This window comes from Lepidochelys kempii, chromosome 9 (genome assembly GCF_965140285.1).
Source record: "Lepidochelys kempii isolate rLepKem1 chromosome 9, rLepKem1.hap1, whole genome shotgun sequence".
Taxonomy (NCBI): domain Eukaryota; kingdom Metazoa; phylum Chordata; order Testudines; family Cheloniidae; genus Lepidochelys; species Lepidochelys kempii.
The window spans coordinates 21,924,199-21,948,329 of record NC_136388.1 but is presented as its reverse complement, the minus strand read 5'-3'; the positions used below and the strand labels follow the sequence as shown (position 1 = coordinate 21,948,329).

Below are 24,131 nucleotides of genomic sequence, written 5' to 3'. Positions count from 1 at the left end.
TAAATAATGAATACTTTGAGATGAACAAGTTGTCAACCAATGATTTCAAATTATAGTAACTTATCCTCCCTTTGCCAAAATTGCTTCGCATTACAGATGAAAATGTTTATATATTTCCTATATATTTGACCATATAAATAAGACTGAATGTTTCCAGTGAATAATTGTCTTAGAGCAACTTCATATTACAGGTAAAAAATGTGAGGGGAAAAAAAACCGTTAAGGTTAAATCATGCTGCCTCGTGCAGTAAGGAAGGTGCTCCGGACTCACCCTTCCTTATGCTGCTGCTAAAGGAAGAGAGGGAGGTCAGAGAAGTATGGGGTGCATAGGAGGGGTCCAGACATGCCCTCCATATTTATTTTCCTTCTAAAAAATAGGCCTGACTCCATGTTAGTTCCTGCACTGTTCCTGCATCCTCTCCCCAGCTTCTTAACTTGCAGGACCTCTGCTGATGTCTGCTCTGGCATGGGAAGCAGGTAAGACCAACCTGCTGAACAGGCAGAGACAGGAGGCCCCTGACCTGGGGAGATGGTGTTGGGTAGTCAAGGGATTAACATGCAACATTGTCTTCGGTGACTGTGGTAATAATTATTGCCAACTAGCCAGAGGCAGTGGAGAGGGAGAGCTGGGTTATGGAGATGCTGAGAAATTATATATTTAAAAAGAAAAACAAAAAAAAAACCCCACGCCCAAGGAAATTAACTGCCTAAAAACTTTGTTAATGCAGAATGAAGGTTGCCTAGTGCTGCTTCATGCCTTTCCAGAGTGGAGAGAGTAGCTAAACTTAAACCTCTAAAAAACAGGAAGTACAAAGTTAAGGAATGTGGCACCCTTGCAATGTGACCATAACTTTCCTCCCTTTTAGTAATGCCCCAATAACACACATTGTTATCCTTTATCCTTAGAGATGCTGCAGCATACTTTGGGAATGCAGCACATGAGCATTATAAAATGAAGTCTAACTCTTTCTCTTTGCTACAGCAGAACTTGGGCTTAGGTTCAGCTAAACAAACAGGAGCTACCCACACTTAGACACTGAGCTTGCTGCACACAAACCATCCCAGACTGACAAAGCATGTAGAACTCAGTGCTGAAATGAGACATATTTGATCCCTCAAGGTACATATGCATTTTTCATATTACAGACACATCTCTGCAATTCTATAAAGTTAAATCTAACAAAGTTAATGGCAGCTGGAGTGCATGCAGATAAGTGCCGGAATTTGAATCTGTAGAACACGCGCAAACAATGGCCCAGTCTCTGTTGTTCCTCATGTCTGCTTATTATGGCAGCACTGTTACTGAACCATTGCTAGTCGCTATTGCTAGCTCCATGGGGCAGCATTAAGTCAAATTTTATTCAAAACTGACATCACAAGGATGGGGAAAAGTGAGGAGCAGCAAATTCTGACAAGGACAACCCTCCTATTATAATTTGCTACTTCTGGCCCAGGGGAATGAGAGAGGTGAAGATAGTAAATTTTGCCTTGTGTTAGCTTTTGCTACATGTAGCAGTTTCTGACTCTGCTGTTGTGTTGCTGGCCCTTAGCTTTGGTATAGGGGTTGTGTGCTCTCGAGCATTGGAGGGGTTAAATTTTAGAGTGGATGATGTCTTTCTGTGCTGGTATGCCATTGAAAATTGTGTGGTTGAACACAAGGTAGTTTTCAGGTTGCTAAAATATAGAGAGACCAGTAGCTCTGTTGCAGCTCCTTCTTTCTCCTGAAGCAAACCTGTTCCGTGTTGTTCCTTCATTCCTCTCTGAACAGGGAAGGAGAGGAGGAGTCTCAGAGGGCTGTGTAGACTTGATTGCAGGGTTGATAACATTTGAGGCTTCTGGATGGGGTGTATTTAAGCCAGGATAGGGTGTGAAGAGGAAACAAGTGAATGTGTTTGTGTAGATGCTCCTACTTTTGCATTTCTATTCCCTTAGGAGTTTTTTTCCCGTTTTCAGAGGTTGGAGTTGGGGCCTCTTCATCCTCCATCACATCATTACCAAAAGCAGCGGAAGATCACTCCCATGCTAGGCCATGAACACTGTCTTCTCCTCCCCATCTGACAGTGGTGATGAGAGTAATCTGGAATTAACATCACAATGGTAGGTTTGGGGATGTTTTCTATGTTCCACATATGTTTCTTGGACGAGCTAGTAGGGATCCACAGTCTAGCTCACTGTTGTGACTTAAACAAGCTTGTGATATTTGGTATTTTTTTGAAGTATCTAGGGTCATGTGATTACATGAGAATCTCAGCTGTCATTTAAAAAAAAATTTCTAGCCCTTGTACTTGTGAACAAAAGCTCGAAAAGGCCCCAAAACTAGAAGGCAAACAAATAGTACTGTAAACGTAATTTTTTAAAAATCTCATGATTTTTGAACGCTTGGAGTTGTCAATACTGTTGTGCCAGTTTAAGGTGAGGGTCCAAATTGGTGTCATGGTCACATAATACTCAATATGTCAATCCTATCCTGGAGGCCCTGTTTTCATTTTTTTAGGAGGAGAAGGCTACTGCATTTTCAGCATCCTGAATCTGGATCCAGAGTTGGATCAAGGCAGTGGTTTTATCACATGGAGGGAGAACCTTGACAGTCACTGACATCCAACTATAATTGCCTACACACAGTCCCTTTTAGATAGGGGAATAAACCAGGTTCTCCTTCTAAAATATGGTTTTACATTTCTTATAACTATATTAAATGATACACATTGAGTGTCAGTGAAAAGCAGTTGCCTCTGAAGTGAAAGGGAACATCTGGCATATAGCACACCTTATGAGGTGGGCAAGGAGAAATACCACATGAACTGTAATGTCCATATAAGAGAAGACTGGATAAGATCTTCCTGTAAATAGGAAGAGTGACTGAACTTCCCACAATGTAGTGAATCTTGGTAATTAGTTTGGTAATGCCATACCATTACTTATTAGCAGGAATCCCAGTTTTCTGTGGAAAACACAGCCCCCCCATGCTCTGATAAAATCTATACATATGTGTCTTTCTGCAATTAAAGTGAAATACTGAACTTTAGTTTCCCTAGCCACAATATTTACAGAAATCAGTTGAACACAATGTTTATCTGAGCCTCCATTACCCAACTCATTGTATTAACTGAACCACCAGCTGCCCGAGGCTGACTGCCCAAGCTTCCCATCTTAAAATAAGGGATAGAAAGCTCTTTGCCCATTCTTCTGATTATCAGAATTTTTGATTATCCGATTCGGCCCTGATCTCAGTTAGACTGGATAAATCAGGGTTTCACTGTGTATGTTTTTATTTTTTTTACAAAATGTAAAAGCTAAAGAGTCTCTGTAAAAACAAATTTCATGTTTTTTTTGGCAAACAGATTTCTAGGATCCCTGCTTATTAGCAGTAGCTCAAAACTGAACACAGAACTTGTTTATTTGGGAATACCTAATCTCTTGTATGGTGCAGATGGGCATATTTCATCTTTTTTTTTTTAAGTGCTTTCCAAGGATACCATTTCTAATCATATTGGAGTAGGGATTTTTGCACATCAAGCTTTGTTAACACTGCCACTGCTGTAGCATAACTATCGGCACTCATTATGTTAATGATTATATTGTGTGCAATCCCATGTCAATTTTGGGAGACTACTGTGAGAATGGATCAGCTGGGTTGTGTGTGCATGTATACATTTAAGATTGCTAGCTCATATCTTTTACTCTCTGTGCTGCTATCTTCCTCAGTTGTCACCTGCCAATTCTTACATTATCTGTAAAGCAACCAATCAGTAGAAACTATGGATAGGGTTAGTCCTGCTCCCATTGTAGTTGATGGCAAGACTCCTGTTGACTACAGACTACTGATTCTATTCTCACTGCATTCTGGAATGGGATTTGTATGTAGTTTCTGTTGAATGGCTTTGCTGTGCATGGCAGTATGTTGCTCTGATGATAGCTTGAGTCACATGCTGCTTGATAGTTTGTGATGTTAGGGAGTAAGCTTTACTTTGTTTACTGACTGACTAGTCTTTCCTTTCAGGATAAAACATGCTTGGCTCTTCCTGTCCATATGAGGAGGAATTGCTAGTTGGGATATGACATCCCCTCAGAGGTCTGCTGCTGTCTTCTGAGGCCCAGGAGTAAGGCCATCTTGTTAATAAACCTAACAGCATAAAAATGACTTTGGTAGCTCCCTTTTTCATCGTAACGTCCTCAGTTTGTTCTGCTTCTTGGGCTAATTCCTGTTTTCCTTGCTTGGTGAAAAATCTCATTGACTTCATTGGAGTTTTGAGTAAGGAGATCAGGATTCTTAGTGCTATCAGCTGCATTCCCCTGCTGTATTTGATTAATTTCATCTGCGGGGTTTTGGTTTTTTTTGGGGTGGGGAGGGAGGAAGGGTGGAAGTTGTAGGGTTTTTTTGGTTTTAGGTCTGCAGTGGAATTCAATATTTTCCTCTTTCATAATGAAGTAAAAGATCTTAAATCTCAGACAGTGAAGTCTAACAGTAACATACTTTGACATCAGCTCCAGGGCACCATCAGAAGAGAAATGTTCACAGAAACTTTTCTTGTGTAGTAGATGAATAAGAGGATGGAGGAATAATACAAACAGCAGTGATACAGTTGCCAGGTAAACATTCTCTCTCTCTAGTGCTCTGAAACATATCATTATACCAAAGTAATTTTTAATTGGAAAGTTAGACTGCCATAATGTGAAAGCAAAGTGTACGTAGACAATTTCTAATTTGCAAAACTGGAAATTCAGAGTATCTTTCCATAACTCTTAGAATTTCTTTCAAAAATACTCATTATGCAAGTACCAAATAATGCACATAGAAGCATATGCTAAATTGCAGTGACACAGTTTTGTATGTGTCAAAGCCTCATAATATTGCATGCAGTTATTAGGATATTCTGGCTTGACCAGACTATCCTAAAAGTCATTGTAGAGGTGTATGTATTTACATGATAAGCTTGCAAAGTTTTCTGGCACAAACCTTAAGGTTTGAACCTGATCTACTGTACAGTGGATCAGTCTTGCTCCCATTTAAGTCAATGACAAAGCTCTCTGGCAGGATTGGGTAGATTGTCCCTTTATGTAGTTGGCTAGTTCAACATGTGCATAACTAAACAAACTTTTTTTTATTATATAGTTGTTTTGTAGGAAATAGCCATCTTTGTGTGTTGAGCATATTATAAAGAGCTTGGTGTGTGTCACTGAAATACTTATGGATGTAGGTTTGTAATTCTAGTGTTTGTTCAGTTTGCTTGTATAGAAGTTGACTCCTCATTAGCATATTCAGCCAAGAGCATGCAGTTAATGAGGAGATGCGGCTGTGTTGGGATGAGACAGCATATTTGTCTGCATTTGTTTTTGTCTTGTTTTTTTGTTTATATCCTCCTGGTCCGTTCCTGCTTACATAAAAATCTCAAACTACAAATGTAATAAAATTATTTACCTTCTTTCCATCAAAAGAAATTGCTAACTTATGGGTTTTGAGCAGTATTTAAAAAAAACACTTTAGTCATCTGTTTTTGTGTGCCACCATCCCTCCAGCATCAAGCTTTAAATGAGTCTAAAACACTAGGCTGATGTGCTGAGAGCCCTCAACTGTCTCTGGAATTAAGAGTGCTCTATACTTGGTCCTTTAGTAGATGGGACTCCCAAGGAGAAAGCCATGAATAAGATCAGTCACCACTCCTCTAGTTACAAGCAAACTTCATTCATAATCAGTATGTGGTGTTCAAGATATAAGTTGTGGCTAAAGAACAGTGTTTAGCAGGGCCAGTGTAGTTTTCCTTTTCTGACCTCATGATATCAAGCTATGTTTTGTAGTTACAATTTTAGGCAGATAATAAAATGAGTACAATTGCATTCTTAATGTACTAACCTTTTCCATCTGCATTTCTTTCAGCAAGAAGCTGGCTCTCAAAATTTCTGATCCAGGACTTTGTAAGCCTCTTGAAGCTACACACATCTATCTTGTAGCTGCTTCTGGTGAATATGTCTATGAAATACTTAAAATGGAGTTTTTTGGCACTCTCTATGCTTTCTGTCATAATAATGACATGGTACATGACACTTCCTTCGCATACTGTGATAGAGCATACAAACTGGATGTATTTCTATGAATATGAGCCAGTTTACAAGCAGAAATTCCTCTTCACGCTGCGGGAGCGTTTGAAATGCAAAGATACAAATCCGTTTCTGGTCATCTTGGTGTCTTCACAACCTATGGATATAGAGGCAAGGCAGGCCATTCGAGTAACATGGGGTTCTAAAAAATCCTGGGGGGACAGTCAGATTCTAGTACTGTTCTTATTAGGGCAAGGAGCTGAAAGAGAAGACAGCTTAGATGCATTATCGATAGAAGATGAAAGCATTCTGTATGGTGACATAATTCGCCAAGATTTTATGGATACTTATAACAATCTTACCTTGAAAACAATCATGGCATTCAGATGGGTGTCTGAGTTTTGTTCAAATACTAAATACATTATGAAGACTGATTCTGATGTTTTCATCAACCCTGGCAACTTAGTAACGTTTCTTCAAAATATAAATTCTTCAGACAGTTTTTTTACTGGTTACCCTCTAATTGATAACTTTTCCTACAGAGGGTTTTACAGAAAAACATATATTTCTTATGATGAATATCCATTTAAGGTATATCCTCCATACTGTAGTGGAATGGGGTATATACTTGATGGAAAACTGGCTCTGAAGATTTATGAAATGATGAGCCATATCAAACCTATTAAATTTGAAGATGTTTATGTTGGAATTTGCTTAAATATGCTAAATGTGAACATCCATATTCTAGAAGATACACAACTCTTCTTTTTATACAAAATTAACTTTAACATCTGTAAATATAGACACTTGATTGCAGTACATGGTATCACTTCAAGTGAATTGATGAGATTTTGGCAGGATTTATTGACAGACACTTCACTCATTTGCTAATGATCCCATGTTAATATAGGTCTGTCAAAAGCTGACTGTTTTGTCCTGGCCTCTTGGTTTGAATTGCACTGTAGAAAGTGTGTAAATTGAGTTTTGTAGAACAAGGAAATGGGGTTTTAGAAAGGATCACTCAGGCTTATGGGACCACCCTGATTACGAGGCACAATTAAAACAGCAGAATATCTCTAGAGGGTTTTCAGTATGGTGTTTTTAAATTGAGAATGAGACTTCGTTGCACCTTTTTTTATTCCAGAATTATTTAGATTATATGGTAACAGTACTCTGCTCACTCCACCCATCTGGTTCATTTCTGAACAGTCTGCTGCAAGTATGGGGTCATCCTGCCTGAGTTTCCTGCCACCTCCCCAGGAATCTGTTGTCTTATGGAACCGCAGGAGCAGCACCCCTTTTTTCTCAAAGAACTGTCCCACAAACCTAGATCCTGGGGCAAAGTGCTATCTGTTTTCCTTCAGATGGGTACCCCGCCTACAATAGGGAATGTCTCATCCTGGGCCCCCATCAACACATGAACTCCTCCTCTGCACTGCAAGATGCTCAAAGTTGCTTGCTTAGTCAACCCCAATGATTCCTTTAGAAATATTGTGCCAAGATTTTCAAAATTAGTTGTTTAATTTTAGGCTCCTATGTTTTCACTGAAATCAGCAGAATTTCTAGATACTCAGCACTTCAGAAAATCTGGCTGCTTTTTTAGGTGCCTATAAATATATTTTATAGAATTGCCTTAATGGCTTCAGAAAGCTGCATTATTTTAGTGGTAACAGTGTTCTCAGTATATTAAGATAGAGGGCCAGATCTACAGCAGTGTAACTAAGTTCAAATAAACTTACTTTCAAGTTACTATGCAAAATAGGACAGCAAAATTTATGCACTAATAGGCTCATCTCCACACCTACCAGAATCCAGGCAGGGAAAATAAGCAATGAGATTTGCTGTGAAACTTGTCAGTTGAAATGGCTTTCAAATGCTGAGATCAACTTTCATTTGCAAAATGAACTGTTTGGTTCAGAGTTTAAAATAAACATTTGGAAATATTTCTAGACATTTTTCTAACAGGAATCTTAACACAAGAAAACAAATGATTTTTTTTTTATGTAAAGACGGGTATTTTATTGTCTTAGTCATATCAGCAAGGCCATGTTTCCAGTAGTTTATGCTTCTGGTAGACAATACAGAATCTGCAAGTGCATTAACACATTTATTATTCTTGACACATCTAAAATCTATCACATACCAAAGATACAACAGTGACATCCTGTACATCTAGAATGACAGAGCACTGCCAGTTTACTTCTACTCATACTATAGCTAATGATAGGATATTTACATTTAATTTGTCTTTTAAATTGTCTCTTAGAGACAAATGTAGAATAGGTATAAAATAACTCCACTACTAGTACCAAGAATGAGGTTTCATCAATATTTTTTAATGTGTACTATGATCAGTGTTGAATTTTGATAACTTTGTATAACCATACATTATATCTTACAGGTTAATTTAAGACTAAGATTCCACTTTAGTATTTAGGGGAGAAAATTGTGTTCACCACCACAAACTGTAGACCCCGGTATTTTGAACTTTGTTCTAGAAGGGTGCTCACTGTGATTCAATTCAAGGTTGTAGGTTTTATTTTTTTAAACTAGCTTGTATAGTTTAATGAAATTCTAAAGATAGGTAATGTCTTCTTTAAATATGGTGGGGAGGAAGCGCTATTCTAATTTTAGAACTAGAAATTACTGCAAAACTGCAACAACTAAACTTCTGGGATCCACTTATGATTTGATATGAGTTTTACTATAGTTGGGTGGGAAGGAACATGCTCAACTTGTATATATCATCTTGTCCAATGACTGGGCATACAGTGAAAAATTCTCACCTACAAAACCGCTTATTATTTTAAACCTACCATGACACGAATGTTTATTTAATAGTGAGTGTTTGCCCCATGAATGCTGATATTCAGTGTAGTTGGACAGTGGTTAATACTGCTTTTTAAAAGAATACTTTAGGTGGAATCACAAAAGACTTCAGTCTTCACAAAGCTGATGCAAGGCAGATGGCTGCAGCTGCAAAAATAGGTGTGACAATTAGAGAAAAGTAAGTAACTTTCTCCAAGCAAGATACTTTTGTGCCTGACAAGGTTCACTGATCAGCAATTGCAGGGCTTTTGCCTTCAGAAATGTAGATTTATACACAGTTTATTCAACATGAAATTGTAACTTAGTTACAAAACTGATGATTTAATTTGAAACAGCCTCTTAGTAACTTAGACATTTTTCTTGCTTCTCCCGTTTGTAAACAGCTTTGAACGTGTTTATTACTAGAAGCATAAAATGTGTAATACTGCTTGCCATGTTATTTGAACGGAAATGTTGGCTATTTTTAAAAACAAACCTGATTATAAGAGGGGAGTTTAAAATAATTGTATGAATTTACACCATCAGTCAATTTTAATGTAGGACCCAAACAACTCTGTCCCCTTAACATCTTCTGATAGAAATGAAGTGTAAACTTCAGCCTAAGATTTCTTATGACCCTGTTTATGAACTTATTGGCCTTGCAAATGACGCAGATGAAGCAGGTCAAACATCCTTTAGGACCGTACATATTCTCACAGAGGTGGTGTGCACAAAAATGCATCAAACAATGTTTAGTATTTAGAGTTTTATTCTAGTGTATTGAAAATAGCATTCACAATGTAAAATTACCACTGTATCTATCACCTGTATATTCTTCCAGTAGAGTTTGCAGATTTAAGTGTTTAGACATTTTACTGGGATTCATTGACTGCGTACCTTCAAATACAAATAGTAAATACTTAAACTGACTAGGTGCATTGCAGGATGAACCATTTTAATGAAGACCACAGACTGCATATATTCGTTGCCTGTACCTAGTTTTGGCATTGTTTTATGTCTGCTATTAGTACAGTACTAAAAAGAAAATGTACAGTAGATTTACAGAAAATTGTATTAAATCACCTGTTTCTTTTATCTTGGTATAGTTCGTTTTTAAAAGTTGGAGTAATTTAAACTGAATTTAATTATGCTTGAAGTCTGGATTCACAGTGTACATAATGTACGACACAAACTTGAACTAGAAACTGATTGAGGGTAAACTAAATAGGATGTGAACACTGAATTCCTAATCTTCTGTCTATATCAGATATGTTACTTAAATTATAAAACCCAGAAGCTGCAAACATGGGACTCAATGCTGCACTACTTAGACAAAATTCCCACTGATGTCAAGGAGATTGAGGCTGAGTGACATTTTGGATCCTTATAGGAAAATTGTAGCTTTTCCTATTGAAGTAGAATATATGATTTGGGAGGGATTTGAAATGTGTTCCTCTGAATGCTGCTTGTTAAAGTGATCTACTTGATGCTATTTAAAAAAAAAAAATTACACTTCAAAGGTTGAAAAACCATGTTTGTATACTAGTAGTAATCTGTGATGGAAGGGAAACATACTTTCCACAAGGCAAGGATATATGGATTTTATCTTATTTCCTTGTGTAGTGGGGTCCATGTTTTCTAAAATATGAAAACTGTAAACTAGTTTATAAATACATGTTGGGCCTCTGATAATCAAAAAGGGATTATAATCTCTAACAGGCCCATGTGGTTTTAGATTGTTTTTCTGTAGATGCCTGATAAAGTAATTTTCTAATTGCCGAGAGAATATAACCTGTGCTGTTATAGTTTCTCACCTTCAACTATGGGGCTTTATTTTGCATCCTTAAAACAAGCAAATGCTGCAATGTATTGAATATATCAAGTAGAATAAACTAAACCCAACTGAGCATAATTGTTGTGTTTTTAACTTTATAGCTAAAACCTCACTATTTCTAGCCTTGTGACTGTAGTTACTTATTACATTACTTTCTGCAATCTTCATTAATCTGACTGATTCTTAATAGCCAGACTTTTAAAAGTTAATTTAAGGTGTCGGTAGTACATACATGCTGACTCACTATGTAAAGTAAGGAAAATGTAATCTGCTGGCTTACCCAGGACTCTTTGTAATGCTTTGTCTGCAGTGTTCCTTAAAGCTATAGTGAAAGCCTTTCTCTCACAACTTAGATTTCTGAAATAAAAATACAAATTTTAAGTGCTTTTGGTTTTGAATGAAAAGCAACTGCAAACTTTATAAAGCATAAAGAGAATCTTGGCTATGATGATTTAGCAAAGTAAACACTACTTGTTTAGACAGTGTGGTTCAGTTACTGTCATACATACCTCAGGCTCTGCTCTTATAATGCACAAAAAGGTAGGAAAATACTGCACTGATAGGTTTTTAACAACCCAAACAGCCCAATCATAAAAAAGTGTAAGCATTTTTCCTGAGCACTCTTCCATATAACAGAGCCAGCCATGGTTCTACAATCTCTAACTGCAATACTAGTCTTTGTATTATTACTTCTAAAGTACGCTGCTGCATACCCCCAGCCCCTGCTCCTCAATCCACTACAGTAGTAGAGTCATAGGGATCCCAAAAGTCTCATTATAATAAATTAAAAAGGGAATGGTCCTGAAACTAGCCAAGAACTAGGTCTTATTGGTAAAACCAGCCTTGGTTAACTGTCCATATTTCACATCTCTCACTTGTATAATCTGAGTAGTGTAGCAAGGAGAGTTGAATTGATTCAATATAGAACAAAAACTTCAGACATTTGGCTTTTGAACACTAACGCTCTAAAGGGATGTTCCCTGTGTGATAGTCTTTAAAAAGTGGTATTGTACTTAGACTCTAATCAGACAGACATGATTGTCTGTTCTGGGACCAATATTTGACCACTAACTGAAACCAATGTGTTATGGCTGCATAGATTCTGCGTTTAGATTGATAAAGAATCTAACCATAACTGCTTAGTGATTTATTATGATTTACCTGTATAGAATACACACTGAACTGGATTTCTGAGCAGCTGTTTCCCTATAAACTAATGCACCTCCAAAGGTTCAAGGGATAGAGCTGTTGGACCCTAGGACTTGTAAATGCGGGGAAATACTGTCCCCCTTTCCCTCTGTGGCTCAAGGAATATGGACTTTTTCCCCTTTTGACCTCAGGAAGATGCAAGAAACTAGCCTCTTCTAAAAGTAGGATTCAAACCTTTTTCCTCCAAAGGCCTCTAATGTGGTGGTCACAATCATATTTATAGTTTGATAAGCTTCAGTTGCTCTGACCTTGTACATTTTACTGTACCTAAGATACTCATGTAATAGCTGCTTCTATATATACTCCATGTTCAGAGGTCCTGCTCAATGAAATTTTTGTATATGACACAGAAAAACCAAGTCCTTCAGTGCTATATAAACAAACCTAGTAATTCAATATACAAAAGTATGCTTAATTTAGAATGTAAACGTTCCATGAGGTTCCAGTCTTTAGATTTGGAAAGATAATTACAAACTTAACCACCATTAAAGATTAGCAGCTATATTACATGTCTGCTAAACCTCAAGCTACTAGTAACATTAATTGCCTGTTGCTTTAATAAAAAACCTGAACCTTCCATTTTCCAAAACTACTTTTTTAAGGTCCTGATCCTAGATGTTACTCTGGACTGGTAGACTGCTGCAGAACAACTTTCAAGATTAAGGCTTAAAACCTATTTTAGAAAATGGAAGGCTGAGGTTTTTTTTTAAAAAAGAAAAATGCTGATTTTTCCCCATCCATGTGAAAAACCACTCATGTATCACCAGTATCTTCCTAATGTTTAGTACAGTGACATCTTGTCTGTTAAAAGGTAGCTGGTTTCTTGAAAAAAAAATTATATTTTCAAAATACAGAGTTAGAATTTATTTAGCAAATATATTGTATGGTTACTTCAATCTGGCCTAACTGCTCTAAAGCAAAGAATTTCTTCTGACTTTAATGAAGTAAAAGCACCATCAGATAGCTGTTATACGGAGTGAACACTAAACGCTTTACCTACCACACGTAGGTTACCATACAACAAATGTCACTGCACAAACAATCTAATACTGATTTTACTATTGATCCTTTCACTTAAATCAATGACAAATCTTCCACTGACTTCAATGGGAGTAAGATCACTAACCAAGCCCTTTATTTTTAAAAATCATCTTCTGGACCATTTCACTGACCAGACACTTCCATTCCTGTGCTTCACACTAAATGTTACAGAAAAAAAAAAATATAAAACAGCTGATGCTGCCAACCTGGAGATGATCTGTGAATTTCAGAACCTGCATGTTCGGCCACAGTGGCCTGAACAAGCTGTACTGTCACCAAACTTTTGGATGCCTGCAACAAACAGTTAAGTTGCTTCAAATGCATTCACTGATATGATACAGTAAGACAACCATGTTTGGAAAGATCTTGGCAAGGAATGCAGGGCAAGTTGATGACATGGCTCTAAATACCAAACAGGTCCTCAAACTTTTTGGTGGCTAAATTCTGCTCTTGGATCTGTATATGTAATAAACCATGGGTGCATATGTCCAGACACCATAATCATCAATGGAGACTGAATCTGGGACCTTCAGCACTAGTATAAAGTTCACTCCTGTGCAGTGGGCATGCGTATACCTTACACAGGATCTCTGCACTGGGGTAAATTTCATCCTTAAAGAACATGCATCTTTTGCTTGTGCTAAACCACCTCGGGAATGGAGGTTGGTTGTAACGCTGAAGAAAACGTTAGTTGTTCTTTCAAAAGTTTACAACTGAACATTGATGTAATACAGCTTTGAAACTTTACTATGCAGAAGAAAAATGCTGCTTTTAACCATCTTAATTTAAATGAAACAAGCACAGAAAGTTTCCAGACCTTGTCAAATCTTTTTTTTTAAATGTTCCTTTTTTTTTTTTCAGTAGTTTGTTTAACGCAGTACTGTACTGTGTTTGCCTTTTTGGGGGGGAGGGTGTCTCTGCTGCTGCCTGACTGTGATTCCAAATGAGGTGTGTGGTTGACCAGTCAGTTTGTAACTCTGGTGTTCGTAACTGAGGTTCTACTCTATTAACTTTAAGTCAGTAGGCTACTATACTTCCTTGGGCAAGACACTAGAGGGAGAGATGATCACACAGAAAGGCAGTGTATTATGTACAACTGGACTTCGCTGACAGCCAGAATATGAGGATAAGTTATAGCTCTTTAATTAGTAAAGCACAGTCCTTGCAAAGAGTTCACAGTACAGCACAACACAGTAAAACTGCAAGGGTCTGCTATAAGAATATGTATAAAAGTGTACTCAGTTAATTTGGCTCTGGAAAACCACCAGTTTAGAATACCATTGCCAATAAGAGCAACATTTAAAAAAAAAAGTGAGGTATAACTACAAGTTTACAATATTTAATAATGAACAATACATATGTTGGACATGGGCACCAGTTTAGTATAGTGGCCTTTCACATCTGGACACACAGACTCAAGGGACCAGGTATTTGGACATTGATACAGCCACTTTAGGCTAGATCCACAAAGGGACTTAGGCGCCTAATTGCCCCTTTAGATGCTTAAGTCCAACACTTAGGTGCCACTGAAATCCTCAAAACCCCTGCTCAGATGCTACCTAACCCGGTACCCACCTAAGCTCCCTAGGTGCCTAAGTTTCTGCTGCGGGGCCTGTGCAAAAGCACCTAAGGTAACGATACCACCAAGCTGCTCACTGCAAGCAAGGTATTCCCTGCCTCTCTTGCCTGTGGGGCCTGTTTCAAGAGGTATGCTCCGAGCACACCTAACCCCCTTCAAGACAGCTGGGGGCAAACAGATCAGGACATTTTTGGGGTGGGGAGAGGAGGGGAAAAGCAATGTGTGCCCATCCCTCATAAGAATACACAGTAGGTCAGTGGTTTGGGCATGCATCTGAGATACAGGAGGCCTGTTTTCAAATCCCCACTCTGATGTGGAGCCAGGGCCTCGAGCCTTGGTTTCCCGCATCCCAACCACCTGAACGTTAAAGACTTTTATAAGGGAGATGTAGATCTTCTTAGTCTTGTCCCTTGTGGGTAGCTGTCCACCTCACAAAATTGTTAGAGACTTCAACATGACTGGCAGGGTTTACAGGGAAAACCCTAGGAAAGTAGGTTTTTAAGGTAGATGCATTGACAGAGCGTGAGGGCAAATTTGCACAGTCCCTTCCCTCTTCATATACCACTTTCTTTAATCCTAAAGTGAGTCTCCGCCCCTTGTTTTTTTTTTAAATTAAGAGTAAAATCCACCAGTCACATCAAACACAGATGGTGAAAGTGAATTTCTTTGACAAAGGAAGGGAGTTATTGCAGTTATTGACAGTGCTATGGCAGACTACTAAAGCTACAGGTTTCATACACAGGGCATAGCAAAGGAGTTAACCATCAAGGAAAAAAATAAAAGGAAAATTCAAGAAAAGGTAGAAAAATAACTAATGCTTTCACAAATGCGAACATTGAACATAGGCTGAAATAGCTTTGTTTAGTTATCAGGCAAGAGTAAGTTCTGAGTCTTAATCCTGGAATAAATACATAGGTCAGTGCCACCCACAAAGCTATTCTGTGCTCCTGTACTGAGTTTCTCAAATGCTTCTACAGTGGTAGAGCCCAGCCTTGCAGCAGGACTGAGATCACATAGATCCTGCTGCCATAATAGTGGGAGCAGGATTAAAGAATAGTCCTGTGCAAGGCTCTAGACTGTGGCTCACTGCTAAGGCAACAGTATCTCATGGATCACCTACCTGCCTTCCCAGTCACCACCCCGACACCTTACCTGTGTCAACTATGGTACCTGAATTTGTAAATCTACAGTTAACAACACAGTCAAATCCTTTTTCCTGGGCTCCTGATACAGGTCTAGCTGCTCCATAGGAGGTGAAGCGACTCTACCAGCACTCCTGTAGAGCTCTGGAGTTCCCTTCTGTGATCTATTGGCTGAGCTACAGGGAGGGTGCAGGGCCTAATCTTAGTACCTGCTTTGAGAAATTTCCTTTAGCTCACGTGGTAGAGGCATACAGAGTGGGGTTTTCTGGTAGCTGAAGGACCATCATTCTAGTTCCAGCTCCCCACCTGTGTATGTATGGAAGACTTAACTGATAACTGATAGATTCATTACAGCAAGATTGTAGCCAGAGGCTGAAGTAATTCAGCTTTCTGCTGAAGTACTCGATTGAGATAGCTCCAGGGCTGTATCCCCTGCTCATTTCTACAGGTTCCTCCTCTACATTTGTAGCAGTACCTTAGTGGAGTAAACCTCTCAGCCTCTCTCTTTTCCCCGAGAAGCTGTTTCCACAACCCTTTGGGTTCTTTCCTGCAAGGACAGGCCTGTCTGCCTCTCGAAGCAGCTGGAAAGGGGAAGGCAAAGGCTTCACCATGTGACCAGCAAATGCTCCTTGGAGCCCACTTTGAGAACTCCTGCTCTAGCATTGTACAGGGTTTCACACTTATAAGGACCATCACGAAACCTCTGCACAACATTCACATCATTTCAGAGCACTCTAACCTGGAAGAGCTTTAGAAATGAGATCAGTGCAATTTAACTGAAGTGAGATCATTAATATTTCCTCTTACGACTTCAGTTTGATTGCAAAGCTACAATTAAAAATCCACTAAACTTGATTTTTTCCCTTAGTACAGCAGTTGGATCTTTTAATTAAATCTTTCACTTAAAGAATCAATTCCATGAAGGTCTCAAAATGAGGTAAGAAGCCTGTGCCCACACCTTTCTGTTCTAGATTTTCCGGTTTTCATTAGTATGTCTGACCTATTATTCACAAAAAGAATCCAAGGTTTCTGCTAAGACACTATCTATTCTCTGTTACTGTTCTGTTTCCAGATCACTATATGATAAAGTAACCAGCAATTTCCAGATCTATACCAGATTTGGAAGGTTGCTGTCTATAATAAAATTTACATTATTCACCGATTCCAAATACAATTATTGTTGAAAATCAGAACTTAAAAGTTTCTTGGTTACAGTTATGAGAATGTTTCAGCACTAAAGCATATTCCCAATAATTTACATGGCAATGGTGGTGTACAGTGTTGAACACTAAGTGCCATAAGCGTTGTTTTAGGGTTTTTTTCCTTGACAAATATTTTGAATTAAGTTTCAGTGTTACTGAACCTCCCCAGAACATCATAAAAAGCTCTGCCTTGCTTGAAAGCATCTTGTATTTTTTTCTCTACTTGTCTATGAAAATTCTTTGCTAAAAAGCAGAAGCAAGTGTGAACTGAATCAATGCTAAGCATTCTTCAACAATGACAGAACTAGTTTCTTGGTGACTGAAGGCATCAAACCTCAGAATTTGGTGAGGGAGTTTATCAGTTGATTTGAATACAGTAGGGCATAGGGAAAGTGTAATGAAAATTATACACAGACTGGATAATCACATGGATACACGGAACTCAATTATTTACTTAATCATATAGTAAAAAGGGCATATTTCATTATAAAATTATGAAGAGGGTGGCCAATTGTGGACTGGCAGAGGCTAGCATTTAGCTTCTCTTTTTTCTTCATGTAAAGCACAGACCAATAATTACAAATCTTTTTCAATCTATCACTGCAGATTAGATAAACAAGGATGCGAAGCATTGAAGAGTGCAGTTGTGAGATTAGTTACATATATGAGTGAAAAGCAGTGTCATTCCTATCGCTCGCTTATGACTGCCTTGCCCCTTCAGTGCCAAACTGAATGCAGCTTCAGCTATTAGAAAGGAAAATTAAGAAATCATCAGTATTTGAAAAAGCCTTAGGCAGGAATTTTAAACCTTAGAAATTAACTAGAATATGACCTGACCCTTCCATTTCAAAGGAGGGGCAGGTCACATGAGGCAGGACAATGTGGGGAACTTAATTATTATAACTATCCAAAACATACTTGCCGTGTTGTTCTTTTTGTTCAGCAAAGAACAGATCAGAGGGATCTTTCCCATTTCTTTTACATACAATCCTAATGATAATTACTAGAACTTTCTACCACATTAAAATACAAGAGTTTGTTTTAAGTTCACTAGAGAAGAGGGAGAGAGCTGTTATAAATTCACTGTTCTTCTGTTTTGCTGCTATTCCTGAACTTCACCACCATAACTGTTATGTTATCAGGACATCCTCTGTAAAATGACTGCAGAACTATACTCTTTGCACCAAAATGTGGTTCATCCAGGCGTTCCTTGATGAATCGAACAGCCTCTTCATTGCTGAAAGCATCCCACAGGCCATCAGATGCTAAGATCATGAACTCCGGCTGTAGTTTGTCCAGATCAAAGGTCAGAATATCTGGGTCAGGGATAACAACATTCAGATTTTTCAGTGGATAATCTCCTAGTGAGCGGGACATGGCCAGAATCCCCTGAACACGCCAGGAGCCATTAAAGCTGATGAAGCCACCTGCAATGAAACACAAACTCTATTAAATTGCATCTCTATGACTTACTGCCAGATTCACTGTAAAATCTGTGAAAAAAAACAGATGAAAAACATTACATATCTAAAAAAACAAAAGATGCCTGAAGTAAGATAAACATCAAGACAATGCAGTGAAGAGTTGGATTGGATCTACATGGAAGCCAGTGCTATTGAAATAGCTGAAACATAACATCACGGATGGCCCTCCTTTCAAAACAAAGCACAACTTTGTGTTTTTTACTCCTCAAATGAGTCTGACAAACTGTTGTGAACAGAGAGGTCTCCCTTATTTTAAGCAGTTTACCTTCCAGTGAGCTTTGTGTCAATGCTCAGACAATATACAAAGTGAATCTCTAGATTCTGGTTTTAATAAAGCTCTTCTCCTTTTGTACAATTCACCAACAGGTTTCCCCTCATTTGGGAGGATGTATGAAGGAAATGGAACATTGAAAACACTTGCAGCAAGACCAAAATCTCACTCTCATCAAAAGGCACATATACAAAAGCATTTATGGACACCTCCATCAAGTTGTCTTGGGTGAGCAATAATGATGACGACCCAGAACACTCTTGTTCTGAAAACAATTCAATTCTCCTTCAGCACAGAAAATACAAGGGAGCTGATTGCTTGCTACAAATAGCAGCACCATCCTCAGAGCAAAGGATAATTCATGATGAATGGAGGGGGAGGAGGGGAAAATTATGGTCACACTGAAGTCAATGACAAAATTCCCCTTCTGACTTCAGTGTGGCCAGGCTTTGGTCCTTAAGCAATAAGATTTAAAAAGGAAGTTGGTGTGCTAGGTAACTGTATAATGCTCAAGGACAAGGCATGGAACTAACAGATCAAGATTTATTTATATTTTAAGACACTTTTTGCTCCCTTTAAAATAAGCATTAAAGTTATGGAAGTTCTTCATCCAAAAAGAAGAAAAATTAGTAAAATTGTCACTTTGTCTTCACTGTGGACTCCACATGCATGAAAAATTCACATTTGACAAATGCAGTCATTTTTCATGATTTGCCAATTGTCCGTAAAAGAATTTTTTTTTTTTTTTTTACAAATTTGCTATTCAAAATAATATTTTTTGCCTTGCAAATAAATTCCAGCCTATTATTGCTTGCAAACTATTCACTGCAACTATGTTATCCACAACTGATTATTTGGGTTTGCATGACAGGTCACAAAAGTCACATGACTCCCTGTTCTCTAGTTGGATGACCTAATCTTTAAACTATTTCTGCTTCCACTTGAAACTGTATTTCAGTTAATTGATTCTTGGTTAAAGCCTGAAACTTAATTTATGTGAACATCAGTCTGAACAGAACATTTTTGCCTGAATGTTTGCAAAGTGAATAATGAGGGGTATAAAGGAAAATTCTATTCAGAAGTCTCAAATATTTGTACATAATTCTCACTCCCTGCCCACCTCCATTGAAGACTGTATAAAATGGTGTCTCAATATTAAGGCATGCACAGTTCCTGACACTGGGAATTTCTAAGACTGTATCTGAAACACCTTTTCAAACATACAGTCAATCAAACCCTGGGCAGTTGCTATATGTAATTATACATTTTTGAGTGGCCTCTTGGAACGACATGTAGCCAGTGCACTGATTTGCCTGTGCAGAAGATCCACAGGACAAACTGGGGAAAAAAACCAAGACTACAAGAGAGCAAATAGTCAGAATGTAGTCTTGTGTGTTTTGGGATGATAGGAAAAACATAAAATTTGCAATACATGACAGTTAATTTTAGAGCATGCCATAATTCAAGGAATTATGACCCTGTAATTCAAGGAATGCATTGCCTGTAACTTTTATTATGCGTACAGAGAAGACATCTGATGCAACAGACTCATTGTATCTACCTATTCTAATATTTACAGCAAGAACTGATGGATGCAAAATTTTTTTGCTGTCTTTGTAAAGCAATGACTGAAGTTTTTCTATGGCACATATTGTATACCACAGGGCTGGATGAAAAAGTATTTTTTACTACTTTTAATGTTTTCTATTTTCATGATTGAAAAGAGAATACTTAAAAATTCTCATTAAAACCAAATATTCTGCATCTCTAACGGTTACTGACGAGGAATAATCCCTATTAACAGAAAAAAAGATTTTGGCAACAATACAAAATTTTGCTTTTTAGACAGCTCAGTTTAAAGGATTATATTGTTCAAGGTGAATAACTTGCATATACATCCGTGACAGTCAATTTGTGGCTCCAAAATTGCATGTGGCTCTTCACAACCCTAAATGGAATTTTTTCAAGGCAAGCATCTAATTCAATGCTTCACAGCCGACTGGGTCTCTGAGCTTCCATCAACATAGCTAATGGTGTACCTATTCCAACCGAAAATCCGCTCCTGTCAGTGGTTGTAGACTGCATTTATGCTACAGGGCTATGCCACCATAGCTATGCTGGTATAGTCTCCATAGTGTAGACCACTGGTTCTCAACCAGGGGTATGCGAACCCCTGAGGTACACAGAGGTCTTCCAGAGGGTACATCAACTCATCTAGATATTTGCCTAGTTTTACAACAGGCTATGTAAAAAGCACTAGTGAAATCAGTACAAACTAAAATTTCATACAGAAAATGACTTGTTGATACTGCTTTATATACTATAAACTGAAATGTAAGTACAATATTTATTCTCCAATTGATTTATTTTATAATTATATGGTAAAAAAGGAGAAAGTAAGCAATTTTTCAGTAACACTGTGCTGTGACGCTTTTGTGTTTTTATGTGTGATTTTGTAAGCAAGTATTTTTTAAGTGAGGTGAAACATGGGGTATGCAAGATAAATCAGATTTTTGAAAGGGGTACAGTAGTCTGGAAAGGCTGAGAGCCATTGGTGTAGACATATCCTAAGTTATGATCAAGTTCCGGTGACTTATGCAACACATTATTTCTAAACTATGTGGCAAAGACTCCAGCATTATGTGGCATCTCACTCCCAAAAGCCATTTCTCCCCTCTCCTAGTCCAGTCAGTCTTGTGTTATTTACTTTGGTATTAGATTTAATTTATTTTAGGCAGCCCCCAAAATTTGTACTTTCAAAGTACTACAAGTTTTGTTCTGACAACGAAGAGCAGCAATGAAGGACTTGTCAGGAGAAGATCGAGGTTTCATTTTTAGGTAGAGAATACAAGGGGGATTTAGCTCACAGGAAGCTGTGAGGTTTTTTGGGAGCCAGCTGAGGGGTTTGGCATTGAGGAGAAGATTCTTTCCCTCCCGCTTCTGGCTGTGAATAGGAGGGGAGGGCTCACTGAGGTGAGAGGGAAGGCGCTTAATTCCTCATCTCTCACTCCAGCAACCCTTGACAGCATCAAGCCACCCCAGTCCACTCCCACCTCAATGTCTGCGACTACATCCAAAAGTGACAGATCAGGTGATATTTGTCACCTCAGTATTAAAAGGCCACTGACAGGAAAGTTAACATTTTCTCTGAGCCAATGTTTCACGCTATTGTTTGCGGACTAAGACAGAGATTACTGCATCAGTTTATACCAGGTTCACATTCTGATGGTTGTCTTCTCCACCCCAGGGCTAGGGACTTAACTTTTAAGTGAAATCTCATCCTGCAACACAATTATGCAGCTGCATAACTGTATTATACATGGGGCCCGGATTGTGACACTGCCTTCTAATGATGGAATGTGATGAGGAAAAATTGTAATTCAGCATCATGATGTGGTTATTTTGCATCTTTCTGTAACTGCCTTTGATAAGACAGTAACTGTCCACCTCTTCAAAGGTGGAATCATGGTTTTAAATCATTATAAATGTATTAGCATAAAAATTTTATGATCAGTTAATGGAAAAATGGAGCAAAGAGGGGTAACAGATATATTATGGTACTGCTATAAACTTCATAATTACAATTTTAGCACCGTGTCTATGTTATATTTATTATACATATTAAAATCTCAAGGGCTGTTAAGCAATATGTAAAAGTACCTAGCAGAGGTATGGATTGGTGTCTGTGTCGTTAATAGCCCTGTCTACATTATAAAGCAGAGGGTTATATTAATCGTAATAATAAAAATGGGACAATACACAACAGAGAGGAAAACACATTAAGTGAGGCTAGCAAGAGTATTTTTTGTTGAGTTGCAGAGAGCTAGAACATTCATCTTTCTAATGAGACCTGTTCTTCCAAAGAGAAGAAAAAAAAATCAAGCAGTTCAATATCCTTGTGTAGACAAGCCCTTAGAGATAATCTAGGCCAAAAACACAGGAACAGGGAAGGGAACTATCAGGACAGACCTTTAGAGTTTTAAAATTTATTAGAAATGTTGGCTAGCTCTTGCTTCTGCTCTGTTCTGGATTTCTGCTCCAAGTAGACTTGCTTATCGTCCAGAGAAAAAGGTATTGGTCTAATAACAACAATGATAATTATAATAAAATCGGAAGATAAAAGGAACTCCAATCAAAAGGAAGTATGTCAGAAAAGCCTAAACTCTCAGCTGATCATGCTCAGAATAACCAGAGTGTGCTTCACTGAAATTCAGTGAGATTGGGGATTAGAAAAGGAAGGCACAGTTTATGAAAACTGTTCTTTTATTGCAATTCTTTGGTGGAGGACAAACTACACAGACTGGGTTTGCCATTCAGATCTTCTCAATATCCCCTTATTTTTGCACTTTATCACTGCCAGATATTTGTCCTTTCTATTGCCATTACTGAGAGTGTGTCCTGCATTTAACATTAGATATTACTGCGGCTGTAACTGCAATTTGTGGATAAAGAGGACTTTGATATTAATTGGGTTCCCTAAAGGCCCAGGGTCACAGCCAGTACTGAAAGAAAAGGCATCAGGAGAGAGGGTTCTATTGAAAACATACCCTGGAGCCTGGGGCACTATGCAACATGCTAAAAAAAACCCCAACAAATCCATAACTAACATTCATCCTCATAAAACGAAGGAATTGAGAATGCAGTTGTCTGGTACAAATTTAGAAAAACAGGAATGGGAAGGAATGCTAATAAATACAGTGCTAATAGAAGCCATTCTAAAATCCCATTTTGTGGTGGGAAGTTTTTGGGGGCTTTTTAAGAAGTGGGAAGAAAAGCATCTCAGGAGACTGCACAATCCACTCCCTGATGATAATACTGAGCACTTATCACAGTTTTAATTCACAGATCTCTAAATGCTTTACAATGGGGGATAAGCATGATCATCTCCATTTTACAGACAGAGAAGAGCTTGTGCTAAGGCCAAACATCAGTTCAGTGACAGCATTATTAGGAACAGAAGCCAGGCCTCCTGACTTCCAGTCTGCTGCTCTGGACTATCCTGCCTCCTAAGGCCACCCAGCAAAGATGTGATTGGCTGCCTGTTTAAGATACAAGAGTTCCAGGTATGGTAATTTCCTGCAATATCCTTGAAAAACCTTACTGAATTAAGTTTAAGTATCCTTGGAGTCTATTGTATTAAATGAATGATTTATGTATTAGTGTTGGCCAAGACTGTATGTAACTTCTGTAGGGGAGAGAGGCGATGTGAACTCTGGGAACTATTATGAACTTCAAAAGGACTGTATTGTATAATGTGCCAAACAAAAAATGGACTTCTGGACAAAGCAGTGTCAAGTGGTTTACCTGGGGAATCTCTAGTGGGAGGTGAATGCAAGTTCCCCACCTCTGTTTATGCAAAAGCCCAGCCTTTTACAGCTATGCCATGAGAAGGGGATCAATGTCGACTGATTACCTGTTCCCAGAGTCTCAAGTTCAAAGGCCCAACTGCATAAAGGAAAGACCAAGCTATTCACGGGGGTGCTAATTCTCAGCTAATGCTGGTATGAATTTGTAGCCACAGAAAA

The 24,131-nt window shown here is 38.3% G+C and overlaps 2 protein-coding genes across 23 annotated transcripts in view; one reads left to right on the top strand and one right to left on the bottom strand.

Moving 5' to 3' along the window:
• The window catches only part of B3GALNT1 (beta-1,3-N-acetylgalactosaminyltransferase 1 (Globoside blood group)), a 36,928-nt gene that overhangs the window by 1,463 nt on the left and 11,334 nt on the right, over positions 1 to 24,131 (top strand). For 2 of the 21 annotated variants that reach the window (XM_073359516.2, XM_073359515.2), the window contains exons 2-5: positions 1,954 to 2,097; positions 5,876 to 5,958; positions 18,702 to 18,834; positions 23,504 to 23,669. In XM_073359516.2, coding sequence (XP_073215617.1) covers positions 2,030 to 2,097; positions 5,876 to 5,958; positions 18,702 to 18,834; positions 23,504 to 23,579 — 360 coding nt within the window. In that variant the 5' untranslated portion in view covers positions 1,954 to 2,029 and the 3' untranslated portion in view covers positions 23,580 to 23,669. Of the gene's footprint in view, positions 1 to 313; positions 478 to 982; positions 1,121 to 1,932; positions 2,098 to 4,000; positions 4,591 to 5,875; positions 23,670 to 24,131 lie in introns of those variants that run through there. The other 19 variants (XM_073359500.2, XM_073359499.2, XM_073359501.2 and 16 more) reach the window with 15 other exon arrangements.
• PPM1L (protein phosphatase, Mg2+/Mn2+ dependent 1L) overlaps positions 14,048 to 24,131 on the bottom strand; it is a 52,423-nt gene continuing 42,339 nt past the window's right edge. For both annotated transcript variants that reach the window (XM_073359518.2, XM_073359519.1), the window contains exon 3: positions 14,048 to 18,278. In XM_073359518.2, coding sequence (XP_073215619.1) covers positions 17,932 to 18,278 — 347 coding nt within the window. In that variant the 3' untranslated portion in view covers positions 14,048 to 17,931. The remainder of the gene's footprint in view (positions 18,279 to 24,131) is intronic.